The sequence below is a fragment of the Coregonus clupeaformis genome, unplaced genomic scaffold (assembly GCF_020615455.1).
Source record: "Coregonus clupeaformis isolate EN_2021a unplaced genomic scaffold, ASM2061545v1 scaf0148, whole genome shotgun sequence".
Classification (NCBI taxonomy): domain Eukaryota; kingdom Metazoa; phylum Chordata; class Actinopteri; order Salmoniformes; family Salmonidae; genus Coregonus; species Coregonus clupeaformis.
Window position 1 is genome coordinate 594,959 of NW_025533603.1, and position 16,799 is coordinate 611,757.

Sequence of the window (16,799 nt, forward strand, 5' to 3'; positions counted from 1 at the left end):
GGCCATTCCCTCCCCTACCCTGGACGACGCTGGGCCAATTGTGCGCCGCCCCACGGGTCTCCCAGTAGCGGCCGGCTACGACAGAGCCTCGTTTCGAACCAGGATCTCTAGTGGCACAGCGATGCAGTGCCTTAGACCACTGCGCCACTCGGGAGACACATTTATTTATGAATTGCTTTTACAATTGTCATTGAGTTCTTATTGTAATGAGTTCTTATCATCTTGATTGTTGGTTGAAAACAAAATCCAACATTTGATGTAAAATATATCTGTTTATATGTCTTACCGGCTCTTTATTTGTAAAGATTTGTTTTACAAAAAGTGATTTTGCAAATAAATGTGTGCGTCCGCAGGGATATGTGCACACCTCTGTCAGTGAGTATGCATTTACTGTGTGTGAGGAAGTACGTGGTTTATGTGGTCCTCTGTAGCTCAATTGGTAGAGCATGAAGCTTGTAACACCAGGGTAGTGGGTTCGATCCCCGGGACCTCCCATACGTAAAAATGTTTGCGCACATGACTGTAAGTCGCTTTGGATAAAAGCGTCTGCTAAATGGCATATTATTATTATTATGTGAGTCTGCAGAACTTCACTGTTCTTTCTCTCTTACTACCCCTCTTCTCTCTCACTCCTCCTCACCTGCACCTGTGTGTGGCTTTGAATGAGTCTGCAAAACACATGCTCTCCTCCATTCATCACTCTCTCTATCCTCACCCTACCCCCTTTAATGACACTTAATATCATTCCTCACACTGCACACCTGTCACATGGCAGGAAAAAAAGTGTCAGATATATTAACCCTGGTACAGATTGCACACCATGGTATTAGTAGTAAATTATAGCAGTAGTGTAGTGTGCTGTTTGCAGGTGAATGTCAGTTTGTGTGTGAGTGGAAGGGTATGTGTGACACTGTTCTTCAGCCCTGTCTCGGCGTAACCAGAATTAGAGCGTGGTTAGCTACACGTGTGCTCACCGTGCTAACCTCAGACCGTATCATAACTACATTAACCTGTTTCTCACATACATACAGTGCTGGAGTGTTGGAAATGAAATAGCTAGTGGCGTGTGTGTGGTCTTGGGGGAGGAGTATCTCCCCTAATACTAAGTGTTAGAAAAGAGAACCACCCAAGTTTGCATCAACTGTTTAACCAGAGCAAAGCCTTCGCTCTAAGCCTCTAGGATTCTGTGTAATGTAAAGTGATTTCTCTGCAGTGAAACAATGTGTAATCTTCAGAATAAATACATTACAATGCCACAACTATTTTTAGTGCTGGGATTACAGTAAAACCCTGTTAAGAATCACTCCCACACACACATTTACTGCTACACATGGCCATGCACGTCAGTGAAGGAAACGTGCAGACAGACAGATGTAATAGTGAGTGTGGGAGTAATTGTTATCCTTGAAACAGTCTTCCCCATTCTTCCCGTTGAGCATTAGGTTATTTTATTATTGGGAGTCATGGTTATCTCACTCCATGCCTGCCCTGCTCTGCTGCAGACACCTGTTAGCTGGGCCTCTATCGTCTAACCAATCTGAAACTATTATTGTTGTCAGGAAACAGATGCGAGTTCACGCCATTGGAAAGTAAGCCTGTTTGTGACTGTGGTCATGTGGGTCTGCACGGTATGGTGGTGTGTGTGTGTGTGTGTGTGTGTGTGTGGGCGGGTGGGTTTCGGAAAGTATGACTTTGCACATCCTGCTGCCGGTTGGTTCCCCCCCCTGACTATGGGTTAGATGCACAGCCATGTCTACCATAGCCTACTGTACTCTGACACACACACTGTCTGTTACAGTAGGGCTGTGCACGTGAATGTTGGTTTGTGACCGAAAGGCGACCTTGGTCAACTGTGGTCAAACCATGGAAGATGGTGATGTATAATCCATCTGTCTTACTTAAAACCACGCACACACGCACAAACACACACACGTTTGCAGGATCATATTTAAAACAGACTGGAGGTTATGAATGGCAACATTCCATAGACACATTCACTTGCACAGTGACTTTTAGGTGCTTTATCAACATAGTGCAAGGTTACTAAGGTTAGTTGCTGTCAACACATAGAGTCACTTTCTCTCACACACATACAGCACACAGACAAACATTGCAGATTAGTGTAAATCTTGATGTTGGGGCACCGCACCACCGGCGGTTGGTACGTAAATGGCAGAGTGGATAAATCTGTTCCAGATGATGTGTATAGATCATATTTATGACACACTCACACAGATGGGCTCCACAAGCCAACCAAACACACACACACACACTCACACACACACAGTACAGATTAGCTCCAAATACACCCACCCTGGGAAACGGTGAATTCCCCAAACCACAGAGTGCATGAGCGGGTGAGGGGAGTGGGGAGTCATGGGAAACAGAGAGGCACAGGATGCGTGCAGCTGCAGTGAGCGGGACCGGGCCGGAGTAAAAACAGACAGAACGACGGCACAGAACAAAGTGAGAGAGAGAGTGAACACACCCTCGTCTATGGAGGAGGATGGATGACAACATCTCATGGTTCAAAGGCTGGATGGTCTGAGTTATACACACTGTGCGTAAGGGGAGAAAGCCACACTGCAGTGGTGGAGCAGAGAGGGAGGCCTGGTGTGAGAGGGGTCACTCACAGCTCCTAAGTTTGTTATGATTGACACACTTTGGGAAAACCCAAATATGACACATGCAAGCACATGCACTCACAAAACCCAAATCAGAGGTATAGGTGTCAGGGCCTCTGGGTTTTGGGGGACGCCCATGTCTACCCCAACTCTGGGGCCTGGAAAGGGTGATGAGGGGAAGGGGGAGGGGAGGGGAGGAAAGGAGGGAGTGAGTGGAGGGGAACGGGGAAGCGTGGTAAACCCAGTCTGCATCAAGGCGAGAAGGTATCTGGACGTTTTTCTTTAATGATCTGGGAAAACCAGAGTGGAGGGTTGGGTGACTGGCTGGGGGAGCGAGCGCAGTGCCTTTGGAAATTTCCACACATTTGGCTGAGTTTACTGACATATGTGAGAAAATCAAAAGGTTACAAATCACGTCAAACACTCCTGGACTCGTGTGGTCACTGTAATTGCTTTGTGTTTCCTGCATTGTGAAACGGATTTGTTTCTTGTGGTTCTCGAATTAGTCATTAGTCAACTCATGGACTATATCTATCTAGTATTACTATACTGAACAAAAATATAAACGCATCATGTAAAGTGTTGGTCCCATGTTTCATGAGCTGAAATAAAAGATCCCAGAAATGTTCCATACACACAAAAAGCTTATTTACCTCAAATGTTGTGCACAAATTTGTTTACATCCCTGTTAATGAACATTTCTCATTTGCCAAGATAATCCATCCACCTGACAGGTGTGGCATATCAAGAAGCTGATTAAACAGCATGATCATTACACAGGTGCACCTTGTGATGGGGTCAATAAAGGGCCACTCTAAAATGTGCAGTTTTGTCACACAACATAATGCCACAGATGGCTCAAGTTTTGAGGGAGCATGCAAGGAATGTCCACCAGAGCTGTTGCCATATAATTGAATGTTCATTTCTCTACCATAAGCCACCTCTAACGTTGTTTTAAAGAATTGGCAGTACGTCCAACCGGCCTCACAACCGCAGACCACTTGTAACCACACCAGCCCAGGACCTCTACAGTTGACTTCTTCACCTGCGAGATCGTCTGAGACGAGCCACCCGGACAGCTGATGAAACTGTGGGTTTGCAAAACTAATAATTTCTGCACAAACTGTTAGAAACCATCTCAGGGAAGAACATCTGCGTGCTCGTTGTCCTCACCAGGGTCTTGACCTGACTGCAGTTCGGCGTCGTAACCGACTTCAGTGGGCAAATGCTCACCTTCGATGGCCACTGGCACGCTGGAGAAGTTTGCTTTTCATGGATGAATGCCGGTTTCAACTGTACCGGGCAGATGGCAGACGTGTGGGTTAGCGATTTGCTGATGTCAACGTTGTGAACAGAGTGCCCCACCATGGTGGCGGTGGGGTTATGGTATGGGCAGGTATAAGCTACGGACAACAAACACATTTGCATTTTATCTATGGCAATTTGAATGCACAGAGATACCGTGACGAGATCCTGAGGCCCATTGTTGTGCCATCACCTCATGTTTCAGCATGCAAGGCCCCATGTCGCAAGGATCTGTACACAATTCCTGGAAGCTGAAAATGTCCCAGTTCTTCCATGGCCTACATATTCACCAGACATGTCACCCATTGAGCATGTTTGGGATGCTCTGGATCAACGTGTACGACAGCGTGTTCCAGTTCCCGCCAATATCCAGCAACTTCGCACAGTCATTGAAAAGGAGTGGGACAACATTCCATAGGCCACAATCAACAGCCTGATCAACACAATGTGAAGGAGATGTGTCGCGCTGCATGAGGCAAATGGTGGTCACACCAGATACTGACTGGTTTTCTGATCCACGCTCCTACCTTTTTTTTAAGGTATCTGTGACCTACAGATCCATATCTGTATTCCCAATCATGTGAAATCCATAGAATAGGGCCTAATTTATTTATTTAAATGACTGATTACCTTCTATTAACTGTAACTCAGTAAAATATTTGAAATTGTTGCAGGTTGCGTTTATATTTTTGTTCAGTGTAGTATTAGTCATGATCAACTCATGGACTATATCTATCTAGTATAACTAGTATTTTTTATTTAGTTTCACAGTTTGTAGGCCTACCTTGTTGTTTGCTGATTAACAATGTCCTGTAGTATAGTGTATCTACACGACTCTGGCGTAGCTTTGATATTTCTGTCACCCCTCCCCTATTCTTGTTTTGAAAAATATCTCCATCCAACCAGAGTGCCCTCTCTACACAAGCTGTTTGACTGAGCGTATAGGTATATATATCTACCCTGTCACCTCCTTCCCTTCCCCCTCCCCTCCCCCCACACTCTCTCACTCATCTCATCACTCGCTCTCGCCTGATTGACTGTGTGAGACAAATTAGGCTTTTGAAATGATCAACAAATTTGACAGGTGAGTAAAAATGCACATCTGTTTTTTTGTGTTAATTGTTTCATGAGTTGAGCAAATTGATATGATATAATATCACATGACGTGATCAACTAATGCATGGTGTAAAACATGTTCTAAAGCTAATGCCTACTATTTGGTGATTGCTGTCCTATTTATCATTGATGATTTATTATGAAACCACTCCTGTCGTCTTTATCTTATGCAGCACAATCAGAAGTTTCGGTGATGATGACAACAACATATTGAATAGCTTTCGCTAGTTTCGCTGAAAGCTGTCAGATTGAAACTGAGACCGAGAGAACCAGGGCCAATTTGTTAGACACCAGTTCATTGACAGAAGTTAACCAAACCAGTGGTTTTGTTAAAGAAGAAGAGGAAGGTGTTGAGTAGTCAGTGCAGTCCTCATAACAAGAGTATATGGCTTTTCCAGACCAGATAAGCCACTACAGGTGCAGAGGAGTGAATAGCAATAGCAGTGGCCATAACCATTCACCTTTTCACCTTAGGCCTGCCTCAGTGTGCTTATGGAAATAGATTTTGCCAGCAACTCTACTACTTATTTGAGTGAAAACCTATTTTCTGTGTCTCGGTGTGCTGTTGGCCCAGAAGAAGTTTATCTACCACTATAAGAACATGCGCTGGGCCAAGGGCCGACACGAGACCTACCTTTGCTTCGTGGTCAAGAGGCGGATGGGACCAAACTCACTCTCCTTCGACTTTGGACACCTGCGCAACCGGTCTGGTTGTCATGTGGAGGTGAGGGAGGGAGGGAGAGGAGAGAGAGGGAGGGGAGCGGAGAGAGAGGGAGAGGAGAGGAGAGGGAGGGAGGGAGGGAGGGAGGGAGGGAGGGAGGGAGGGAGGGAGGGGGGAGAGAGGGTGGGAGGGAGGGAGGGAGGGAGGGAGGGAGGGAGAGGGAGGGAGGGAGGGAGGGAGGGAGGGAGGGAGGGAGGGAGGGAGGGAGGGAGGGAGGGGAGAGGAGAGGTGGGAGGGGGAGGGAGGGGGAGAGGGAGAGGGAGAGAGAGGAGAGGGAGGGAGAGGAGAGAAGGAGGGAGAGGAGAGGGAGGGCAAGGAGAGGAAGGGAGAGGAGGAAACATGGAACAAATCTTGTCATCTGTCATTTATTCTCTTGTCTGTCCCTGTTGCTCCAGTTCTCTCCCTCTTTCCGTCTTTATACACTGCTCAAGGGAACACTTAAACAACACAATGTAACTCCAAGTCAATCACACTTCTGTGAAATCAAACTGTCCACTTAGGAAGCAACACTGATTGACAATACATTTCACATGCTGTTGTGCAAATGGAATAGACAACAGGTGGAAATTATAGGCAATTAGCAAGACACCCCCAATAAAGGACTGGTTTTGCAGGTGGTGACCACAGACCACTTCTCAGTTCCTATGCTTCCTGGCTGATGTTTTGGTCACTTTTGAATGCTGGCTGTGCTTTCACTCTAGTAGTAGCATGAGACGGAGTCTACAACCCACACAATTGGCTCAGGTAGTGCAGCTCATCCAGGATGGCACATCAATGCGAGCTGTGGCAAGAAGGTTTGCTGTGTCTGTCAGCGTAGTGTCCAGAGCATGGAGGCACTACCAGGAGACAGGCCAGTACATCAGGAGACGTGGAGGAGGCCGTAGGAGGGCAACAACCCAGCAGCAGGACTGCTACCTCCACCTTTGTGCAAGGAGGAGCAGGAGGAGCACTGCCAGAGCCCTGCAAAATGACCTCCAGCAGGCCACAAATGTGCATGTGTCTGCTCAAACGGTCAGAAACAGACTCCATGAGGTTGGTATGAGGGCCCGACGTCCACAGGTGGGGGTTGTGCTTACAGCCCAACACCGTGCAGTTGCCAGAGAACACCAAGATTGGCAAATTCGCCACTGGCGCCCTGTGCTCTTCACAGATGAAAGCAGGTTCACACTGAGCACATGTGACAGACGTGACAGAGTCTGGAGACGCCGTGGAGAACGTTCTGCTGCCTGCAACATCCTCCAGCATGACCGGTTTGGCGGTGGGTCAGTCATGGTGTGGGGTGGTATTTCTTTGGGGGGCCGCACAGCCCTCCATGTGCTCGCCAGAGGTAGCCTAACTGCCATTAGGTACCGAGATGAGATCCTCAGACCCCTTGTGAGACCATATGCTGGTGCGGTTGGCCCTGGGTTCTTCCTAATGCAAGACAATGCTAGACCTCATGTGGCTGGAGTGTGTCAGCAGTTCCTGCAAGAGGAAGGCATTGATGCTATGGACTGGCCCGCCCGTTCCCCAGACCTGAATCCAATTGAGCACATCTGGGACATCATGTCTCGCTCCATCCACCAACGCCACGTTGCACCACAGACTGTCCAGGAGTTGGCGGATGCTTTAGTCCAGGTCTGGGAGGAGATCACTCAGGAGACCATCCGCCACCTCATCAGGAGCATGCCCAGGCGTTGTAGGGAGGTCATACGGGCACGTGGAGGCCACACACACTACTGAGCCTCATTTTGACTTGTTTTAAGGACATTACATCAAAGTTGGATCAGCCTGTAGTGTGGTTTTCCACTTTAATTTTGAGGGTGACTCCAAATCCAGACCTCCATGGGTTGATAAATTTGATTTCCATTGATCATTTTTGTGTGATTTTGTTGTCAGCACATTCAACTATGTAAAGAAAAAAGTATTTAATAAGATTATTTCATTCATTCAGATCTAGGATGTGTTATTTTAGTGTTCCCTTTATTTTTTTGAGCAGTGTATATTTTCCTATCTCTTCCCTTTTCTTTCTTTCCTTCCCATTTCTTCATCACTCTCTTTCCCCTCATTCTACTCTCCTTTCTCTCTATCTGCATCTTCCTCCCTCAATCATTTCTCTCTCTCTCTTCCTCACCTATCTCCATCACTCTCTCTCCCTCATTCCTCACCTATCTCCATCACTCTCTCTCCCTCATTCCTCACCTATCTCCATCACTCTCTCCCTCATTCCTCACCTATCTCCATCACTCTTTCTCTAATTTCTCACCTATCACTCTCTCTCCCTCATTCCTCACCCCTCTCCCTTTATCACACACCTCCATCACTCTCTTTCTTTCCACCCCCCTTAGCTGCTGTTCCTGCGCCTCTTGGAAGCTGGCGCCCTGTGTCCGGGCCTGTGGGGTTATGGAGCTCCAGACAGTGTGGGACTGTGTTACTCTGTCACCTGGTTCTGTTCCTGGTCTCCCTGCTCAGACTGCTCCTACAGACTGGCCCAGTTGCTCAGCCAGACCCCCAACCTCCGCCTCAGGATCTACGTCTCCAGGCTCTACTTCTGTGACCTGGAGGACAGCCGTGCGAGAGAGGGTCTCCGCGTGCTGCAGAGAGCCGGGGTGCATGTGGGGGTGGGGGTGGGGGTCTCTTCCCTAATGCATCTCTCCTTATAATTCTGTCTCTTCCCTATAGACTATTTCTACTGTTGGCAGACCTTTGTGGCTCGCAGACAGCGTGTGTTTAAGGCCTGGGACGGACTGCATCAGAACTCTGTTCAACTGGCCAGGAAACTTAACGACATCCTCCAGGTAGGACACACACACACACACACACACACACACACACACACACACACACACACACACACACACACACACACACACACTATACCCTTGAGTTAGTAGGCTAATGATATTTACTGATTTGTCTTTCAGCCTGGTGAGGCAGAAGATTGGAGAGATGCTTTCGAGCTGCTTGGATTGTGATTCACGTCTTTCCCTGTCATGTATGCTGATATGGAGCTATTTATTTTTGCTCCTCCCTTTAACTTATCACTGTAAAAAAAAAAATAGATAAACTGTTCAACTCAATTGCATACTGTGTTTATATATTGTTATTTTTATTTTTTACCCTTTGTAGCATTATTACTGCCTTGTAACACATCCATTAAATAATTTCCTCCAACTGTGATTATGAGTGGTTTTGTGTTGACATTATCCTACCCTGATTTAAATTTGACCAGCTCTTTATCTCTCACATAGCCTACCATAATCAACCAAATAAAGGTTAGGCTAATTGATTACAATTATCTCTAAACTATCACTGACAATGGTTGATTAATCTGGATGAATGACATTAGAAACGGATGTGAATGCTTCTCGTGCGCAAACACACAGTGTATTACGCTCCCGTACCCGTTAACGTGCACGATCACCAAACACTGATTGAATTAAAGTCAAGATGGCGACCGAGGGCGAATACGAGTCGATCCTGTGTGTGAAACCTGACGTCAACGTTTACCGAATCCCGCCGCGGGCATCGAACCGGGGAGTCAGGTAAGAGACCCGGTTCCGGCACCATCAACCGGTGACCTTGCCCTGGTTTGACTCCAGCATCATTTGTTTGGCGTGGCAATATATCAACCTCCCCGTAGGCAAAGCTCTTGTCTTCACATCAAGGCAATGCATTGCCCATATAATGGCTATAATGGTCGTCTCTGTCGCCTTTGCAGTGCGCAATAGCTTTTCTAAGGTGGCCTACCAGGCAAACTGGTTGACTTCTATTACGGAGGAATAGTCTACCACCAGATGTCAAGGCTGTGCGTAGTGGGATGGATAGGGAGAATACACCTGTTATTATTGTAGTCCACCTGACGGTATCAGACAATGACATTGAATCCTGTTTACAGTGCGAAAACGTGACCGTGTCGTGTCCCCCTTTGACAATATGTGCTTTGACTGCTCTGTGCTTTGGGGCGAATGTTTAGTGAAAGGATATAGTGGGTACTACGGTATTTAAAGGTCCATAGGATTAGTGAGATTTTTACTCCCTCGTAGGATTATCTGGGCATTTTCTCTGTTGTAGCCTACCCTATTACTTTCTAACCAGGGTTCGTTAAAGGATCTCTTGTTGACAGTGACTTCCGTCCTATTAGGCTACAGTCTACGGTTGGCAGTGTGTGTGACTATATTGTGTTTACCCATTTGTTCATTGGCTGGTGTTTTAACGCGATCCAGTCTATCTGCATGCTGACTGGACAGCGTTCCATACTGTATCTTTCTCCTGGGAGCTGATTGGCTGACCACCAGTAACTTGCCATCACCAAGCACAAAGCTGAGTCTGTTGTGTGATGTAGTGAGTAATAATAATGAGGGAATATTCCACCCCAGGTCTGGTGAACTGCCAGCCCAGTCACCTTGTTATTTCTTCTTCTCCTGACTTCACTCTCATTTCAGTAGCAAGGTGTAGTGGTTGGTTATCAACAACATGGTATCCCTCTTTCTGACACACACCTATACAGTCAGTCTCATCTCTGATTGGCTGTCTGTGTCTCCCTCAGGGCGGCGGATTGGAAGCTGGATGCCCCTGATTGGACAGGCCGTATGAGAGTGACGGCTCGGGGAAAAGTGGCTTTCATCAAACTGGAGGACAAGATCTCTGGTGAGAGGCCAAATTGTCCCCTAGCCCCTAGCCCAGGGTTACCCAATAGGTGGCCCGCAGGCCACATTTTATTCGGCCCCCCAAGTTTTAAATGTTTACATTATTTATTTTTTTGTTCTTCGATATAAAAGACTGTAAAATCACCAGGAGATTAGTTCAAGGTAATTTTTATTTAGGAGATCTGTTCCCAAGTATCCTCACGCATAAATAGAGAGGCGTATGTGATCGTATCCCAATGTAATCAACGTTTGAAATTATTCTGTTTTTGTCAAATACTATATCTGTTTCTTGCGGTCAATTTGCAGTGTACAAATTATTTATAGCTATGTTCCAACCATCCGCTCAAGGAAAAATTGGCCCACTGCTGAATGTAATTGGGGACCCCTGCCCTAGCCCCTAGCCCACCTCTAGGCACTTCTAGTCAGAAGGCCGTCATGCCCAATTCCAAATCGTCACCTGGGCACTTCTTGTTGACCTGAAAGGACTATGTTAACTGCTCCACCTTGCCCTCTGACTATTGACTTGAACCGTTAGTTATAAGGCCTAAGTTATAACTACCCTCCGTCTCTGCAGGGGAGCTGTTTGCACAGGCACCAGTGGACGAGTACCCTGGCATCGCCATAGAAACCGTCAGCGACTCCAGTCGTTACTTTGTGCTTCGGATCCAGGATGAGAGTGGTGGGTTGTTGGTCGTCGTCACTTGTCACCATCTGGCCATATTAGAAAGGACAGAACTATCACACACTACTTTTCTATTAGTAGTTATTATACTGAACAAAAATATAAACACAACATGTAAAGTGTTGGTCCCATGTTTCATGAGCTGAAATAAAATATCCCAGAAATTTTCCAAACGCACAAAAAACCTTATTTCTCTAAAAAATAGTGTTTACATCCCTTTTAGTGAGCATTTCTCCTCTGCCAAGATAATCTAACCACCTGACAGGTGTGGCATATCAAGAAGCTGATTAAACAGCATGATCACAACACAATGCCACAGATGTCTCAAGTTTTGAGGGAGTGTGAAATTGGCATGCTGACTGCAGGAATGTCCACCAGAGCTGTTGCCAGAGAATTTAATGTTCATTTTTCTACCATAAGCCGCCTCAAACGTCGTTTTAGAGAATTTGGCAGTATGTCCAAACGGCCTCACAACCGCAGACCACGTGTAACAACGCCAGCCCAGTACATCCACATCCGGCTTCTTCACCTGCAGGATCATCTGAGACCAGCCACCTGGACAGCTGATGAAACGAGGAGTATTTCTGTCTGTATTATAAAGCCCTTTTGTGGGGAAAAACTCATTCTGATTGGCTGGGCCTGGCTCCCCAGTGGATGGGCCTGGCTCCCAAGTGGGTGGGCCTATGCCCTCCCAGGCCCACCCATGGCTGAGCCCATGCCCAGTTATGTGAAATCCATAGATTAGGACCTAATTTATTTATTTCAATTGACTGATTTCCTTATATGAACTGTAACTCAGTAAAATTGTTGAAATTGCTGCATGTTGCGTTTATATTTTTGTTCAGTACAGTAGAAGTAGTATAACACAGTAATAACAAGGTATGTGTTGGATCATTTGAGTGTGTAGAATGGAACAGTATTCTACTACAGCATTTGGAGTACACAATCAGTTGTTTCTCACTGTGCTATTTCTCTGTGTTTTAGGATCAGTGTGTGTACGAAGTGATTTGATTTGTAACTTACATTGGTTTATTGTTCTTCTCTGGCCTCTGTCTCTCAGGTCGCAGTGCGTTCATAGGCATCGGGTTTGGGGACAGAGGGGACTCGTTTGACTTCAACGTGGCGCTGCAGGACCACTTTAAGTGTGTTGCTCTTACAGCTGTCAGCTGTCACAACAGAGATAACATTCTCATAACATTAGCAAAACAAGTACAGCTCAGAGCTAAAATGTTGACTTCTAACTGACATTAATTAGTAATAGCCTGACATAGCCTGACAACTCTCAATTCAATTGAAAGGGGCTTCATTGACATGGAAAACATATGTTTATATTGCCAAAGCAAGTGAAATAAACAATCACAAATTAACACTAAACATTATGCACACAACATTTTTCAAAAGAATAAAGAGGCTTGAAATGTTATAACGCTCTCTCCCTTTTGCCTTCTCATTCTCTATCTATTTACTGTATATATATATATCTTTCTCTCTCTCTTGTTACCTCTCTCTCTCTGTCACTCTCTCAGGTGGGTGAAACAGGAGCTTGAGATCAGTAAGCAGTCTCAGACTCCAGACAACACTCCTAAACTGGACCTGGGTTTCAAAGAGGGACAGACCATCACTCTCAATATCGGGGTAACTTCCTCAACTCACACCCATAATACTCCTACCATGGTACCATCTGGTTAGCGCTTAACAACTCAAAAGCGAACATGCACGCACACGTTGCAAACCCATGCTCTGTTTCAAAGCTTTGTCAAGCTATCACTCAAACACCTATTCCTCTCTCCTTCCTTCTCACCCGTCCCCTCCTCTCTTTCTTTCCATTTCTGTCCCTCTCTCAGCAAGGCAGAAAGAGAGACAAGTCCCGCCCCCAGAGTGCTGGTGGCTTTGGGCTCCTCCCTCCTCCCCCTGCCGGTGGTGGCGCCAAGATAGCCCCTCCCCCTATGTCAAGCTCCTCCAATGACAATGAAGGGTTATTCTCAGGGGGAGACTTATTCTCTGCGGGAAGTGACTCGTTTTCAGGGGAAAGTGACACGTTTTCAGGAGGAAACGACACATTCCCAGCAGGAAGTGACATGTTCTCAGGGGGAAGTAACACATTCTCAGGGGGAAGTAACACAGGTAGGTGAACAGCATTTTGGGCCACGTTCAGCGAGGTGTAACGCTACTGGTTGTTCAGAAAGATATACACTACATGACCAAAAGTATGTGGACACCTGCTCGTCAAACATCTCATTCCAAAATCATGGGCTTTAATATGGAGTTGGGTCCCCCCTTTGCTGCTATAACAGCCTCTACTCTTCTCGGAAGGCTTTCCACTAGATGCTGTGGGGACTTGCTTCCATTCAGCCACAAGAGCATTAGTGAGGTCGTGTACTGATGTTGGGCGATTAGGCCTGGCTTGCAGTCGGCATTCCAATTCATCCCAAAGGTGTTCGATGGGGTTGAGGTCAGGGCTCTGTGCACGCCAGTCAAGTTCTTCCACACTGATCTCGACAAACCATTTCTGTATGGATCTCGCTTTGTGTACATGGGCATTGTCATGCTGAAACAGGAAAGGGCCTTCCCCAAACTGTTGCCACAAAGTTGGAAGTACAGAATTGTCTAGATCGTCATTGTATGCTGTAGCATTAAGATTTCCCTTCACTGGAACTAAGGGGCCTAGCCTGAACCATGACAAACAGCCCCAGACCATTATTCCTCCTCAACCAAACTTTACAGTTGGCACCATGCATTGAGGCAGGTAGCGTTCTCCTGGCATCCGCCAAACCCAGATTCGTCCATCAGACTGCCAGATGGTGAAGCGTGATGCAATTGGCATGCTGACTGCAGGAATGTCCACCAGAGTTGTTGCCAGATCAATTAATGTTAATTTATTTACAATAAGCCGCCTCCAACGTTGTTTTAGAGAATTTGGCAGTACGTCCAACCGGCCTCACAACTGCAGACCACGTGTAACCACGCCAGCCCAGGACCTCCACATCCGGCTTCTTCACCTGCAGGATCGTCTGAGACCAGCCACCCGGACAGCTGTTGAAATTTAGGAGTATTTCTGTCTGTAATAAAGCCCTTTTGTGGGGAAAAACTAATTCTGATTGGCTGGGCCTGGCTCCCCAGTTGGTGGGCCTATGTCCTCCCAGGCCCACCCATGGCTGTGCCCCTGCTCAGTCATGTGAAATCCATAGATTAGGGCCTAATGGATTTATTTAAATTGACTGATTTCCTTATATGAACTGTAACTCAGTAAAATCATTGAAATTGTTGCGTTTATATTTTTGTTCAGTATAGATTATGAAGACAGGTATTCTGCTCTGGCATGTAGAATAGGGGATGTGGTACACTCCATACAAGACAATTCTATGTGCAACGTTCAAAACGTTGTGTTCTCCTGAACGCGACCCTGTTCTCATATTGCTGCTTCTGATTCATCTGTTTGTTTATCTTGTTCGGTTACCCTAGTAACTGCTTTTTCTGCATAGCGCTTTTTGCTAACATTGTTGAATACTATTTTTACAGTTCCCCAAACCATGCTGTGAATTCATTTGACTGAAGGGAAAAAGTGCATGTTTATATGCCACAGTGTAATTAGGTTAAGGATTGAATGGGGCCCTGGGTGTTTTTTCTTTTAGTTTTATGAGCTAACCAAGAAAAAGGCTATTGTCATTAGAGTATGAATGGGGAGAAAGCAGTAGAGGTTGTGTATTGAAGGGTTTGATGTGTGTTGTCTCCATAGAGATCCTATTAAATTAGTATTCTAATTCCTAATTCTATGATTGTCTCTCTGTTCTCAGGCTGTTTGTTAGACCTGGACAGCAGTAACTCCAACTCTGTGGTGCAGCCGAACCCCAACCCTACAGGCGGCTCGGACATGTGGGGAGACTTCTCTGCCCCAGAAAAGTAAGGGGATAATCTTCTCTCTCTTTCATCCTTTTCTCTCTTCTTTCATTATTTTGTTCCCCCCATTAATGCTCTCCTCTTTTTCCCCATAACGCAGGTCAATGTCTCCGCTCGCCAACGATGATGGTTCCACCAACTGGCAGCAGTTCTGAGGCCGTCCCACAATCCCTTTCACCTGACCTTCACCTGACCTTTAACCCCTGACCAGAGGAAGACACTGTATATTATCACCTCAACCTCAGTGTACTCTCTCCCTCTCTTCCCCCTCTCTTTATTTGTCTCTCTCACACCCTGCCCCCACTCTCATCACCCCTCTCCTGGCTTCCTCTCCTTACCACCCTCTCCCTCTACATCTTTCCCTCTCAGTTTCAACGCTACACTCTCTCCCCCTCTGTCCCCCTCTCCTTGCCCTCCTCTCCCTCTGTCTCTTTCTCTATCTCTATCTATTGCAACAGAGTATTTATTTACTACTGAGGGAAAAGACTGAGGTTAAATCTCTCTAAATGAAAGATGGTACAGAAAGGAATGATGGTGACTCACACTATAGTCTTGATAAAAAACAAATTAATTTATGTACAGAATATATTATTGTAAATGTATATATTGTCAGTAGTTTGTAATTCCCATTGTTGTTGTGGTAGTGTCGTAGCTAATTTTCCTTTAGAATCTCCAGTACAACTGGAATTATCGCCTGAAATAACTAATTTACAGGCTTGCCTGGATGCATTAGTATATGACCAAGTTATCTGATCTAAGGTCAGTTTTGCTTTTTCCTCTTAATTACTAAGGTTAGGCCACGGTGAGTCTGGAGCTGGGCTTTGGAGCAGCTTCTGCTTTGAGTGGACACTGATCTACTGTAAGTTTACACAGTAGTCATGCTGTTTGGCGCCCCTTGGTGGGCTATTGCGGTCCTACAACCACAGTCTGACGGAGAGTGGTGAGATGTGGACATTATCACTGCTGGGGATGGGAACTTGGCAGGGTCACTTGGCTGCGTTGTTCTAACATGAGGCTGGTGTTAGTTGGTCAATTAACACCGAAATGGAGGGAGCGATAGGAAAAAATAGTGGTCTGATTGAGTGAAGGGATAGCAGAGTGATGGGATGAAAGGGTAAGATGGGTCTGAGGAGGGATGGAGGGTGAGGAGGGGGTTAAACCCATGGGGTGATAGACAGGCCTGATTTAGGCCTTGTGATGTAATCAACAGTCAAGGGGTTTCTGGGTAGAGATGACTCATTTAGGTCACGACTCTTGCCCTGCTGGATGAATAGCCCTGTGTGTGTTGTATACACAACTGTCTGTCCGTCCGTCCGTCCGTCCGTCTGTGTTCTATACGTTAAACCCTGGAACTAACTTAACTCTGTCAATGCAGTGAGACCATTCCAGTCCTTGTGAGATGCAGTGTTTTACTTTACTGCAGTGTTTTACTTTACTGTTTTATTTGGAGAGAAAGGATGGAGGGATTGAGGGGGATAATGCAGTACAGGACATCACAGTGCAATATTACAGTAAGCCATGTATGTGGCTTTTGTACTTATCATTGTGTGTGTCTTTCTCTCATGGACTCAAACATATGCATTGATTGATGACATGATGTTGATTAATGACGTGATAATTGATTGATTTCCTGTGTGAGCACACGGCTAGTTGGAGAACTGGTATGAACTGGTGAGAGTCTGTGTAGACCCTACCTATGTTTGTTTATGTGTTTCTTCTTGTCATTACAAATACAATATGTGTGTATGTAAATGTGTATGTATTGAAAATAAAAGTATAAAGATATCAACTAATGTTGAATCACGGATGACTTTTCTTTTTATCTG

At 45.9% G+C, this 16,799-nt stretch overlaps 1 protein-coding gene and 1 pseudogene across 1 annotated transcript; both read left to right on the plus strand.

Annotated features, from left to right (window-relative positions):
• The first annotated feature begins 2,376 nt into the window (after window positions 1-2,376).
• On the plus strand, window positions 2,377-8,847 carry LOC121556474 (annotated as a pseudogene).
• Window positions 8,848-9,165: 318 nt separating this feature from the next.
• On the plus strand, window positions 9,166-16,766 carry LOC121556485 (adaptin ear-binding coat-associated protein 1-like). The gene is made up of 8 exons (XM_041870372.2): window positions 9,166-9,290; window positions 10,295-10,395; window positions 10,969-11,073; window positions 12,137-12,218; window positions 12,603-12,711; window positions 12,921-13,200; window positions 14,871-14,976; window positions 15,074-16,766. The coding sequence occupies exons 1-8, from the start codon at window positions 9,196-9,198 to the stop codon at window positions 15,126-15,128; spliced, it is 933 nt and encodes a 310-aa protein (XP_041726306.1). The 5' UTR covers window positions 9,166-9,195; the 3' UTR covers window positions 15,129-16,766.
• Window positions 16,767-16,799: the final 33 nt, after the last annotated feature.

Bases quoted from the DNA above. Each gene is read 5' to 3' on its own strand.
- LOC121556485 (XM_041870372.2), top strand. From the start codon at position 9,196: ATGGCGACCGAGGGCGAATACGAGTCGATCCTGTGTGTGAAACCTGAC. The intron at 9,291-10,294 runs GTAAGAGACCCG...TGTCTCCCTCAG, and splicing joins GCATCGAACCGGGGAGTCAG to GGCGGCGGATTGGAAGCTGG. The intron at 12,712-12,920 runs GTAACTTCCTCA...TCCCTCTCTCAG, and splicing joins CCATCACTCTCAATATCGGG to CAAGGCAGAAAGAGAGACAA.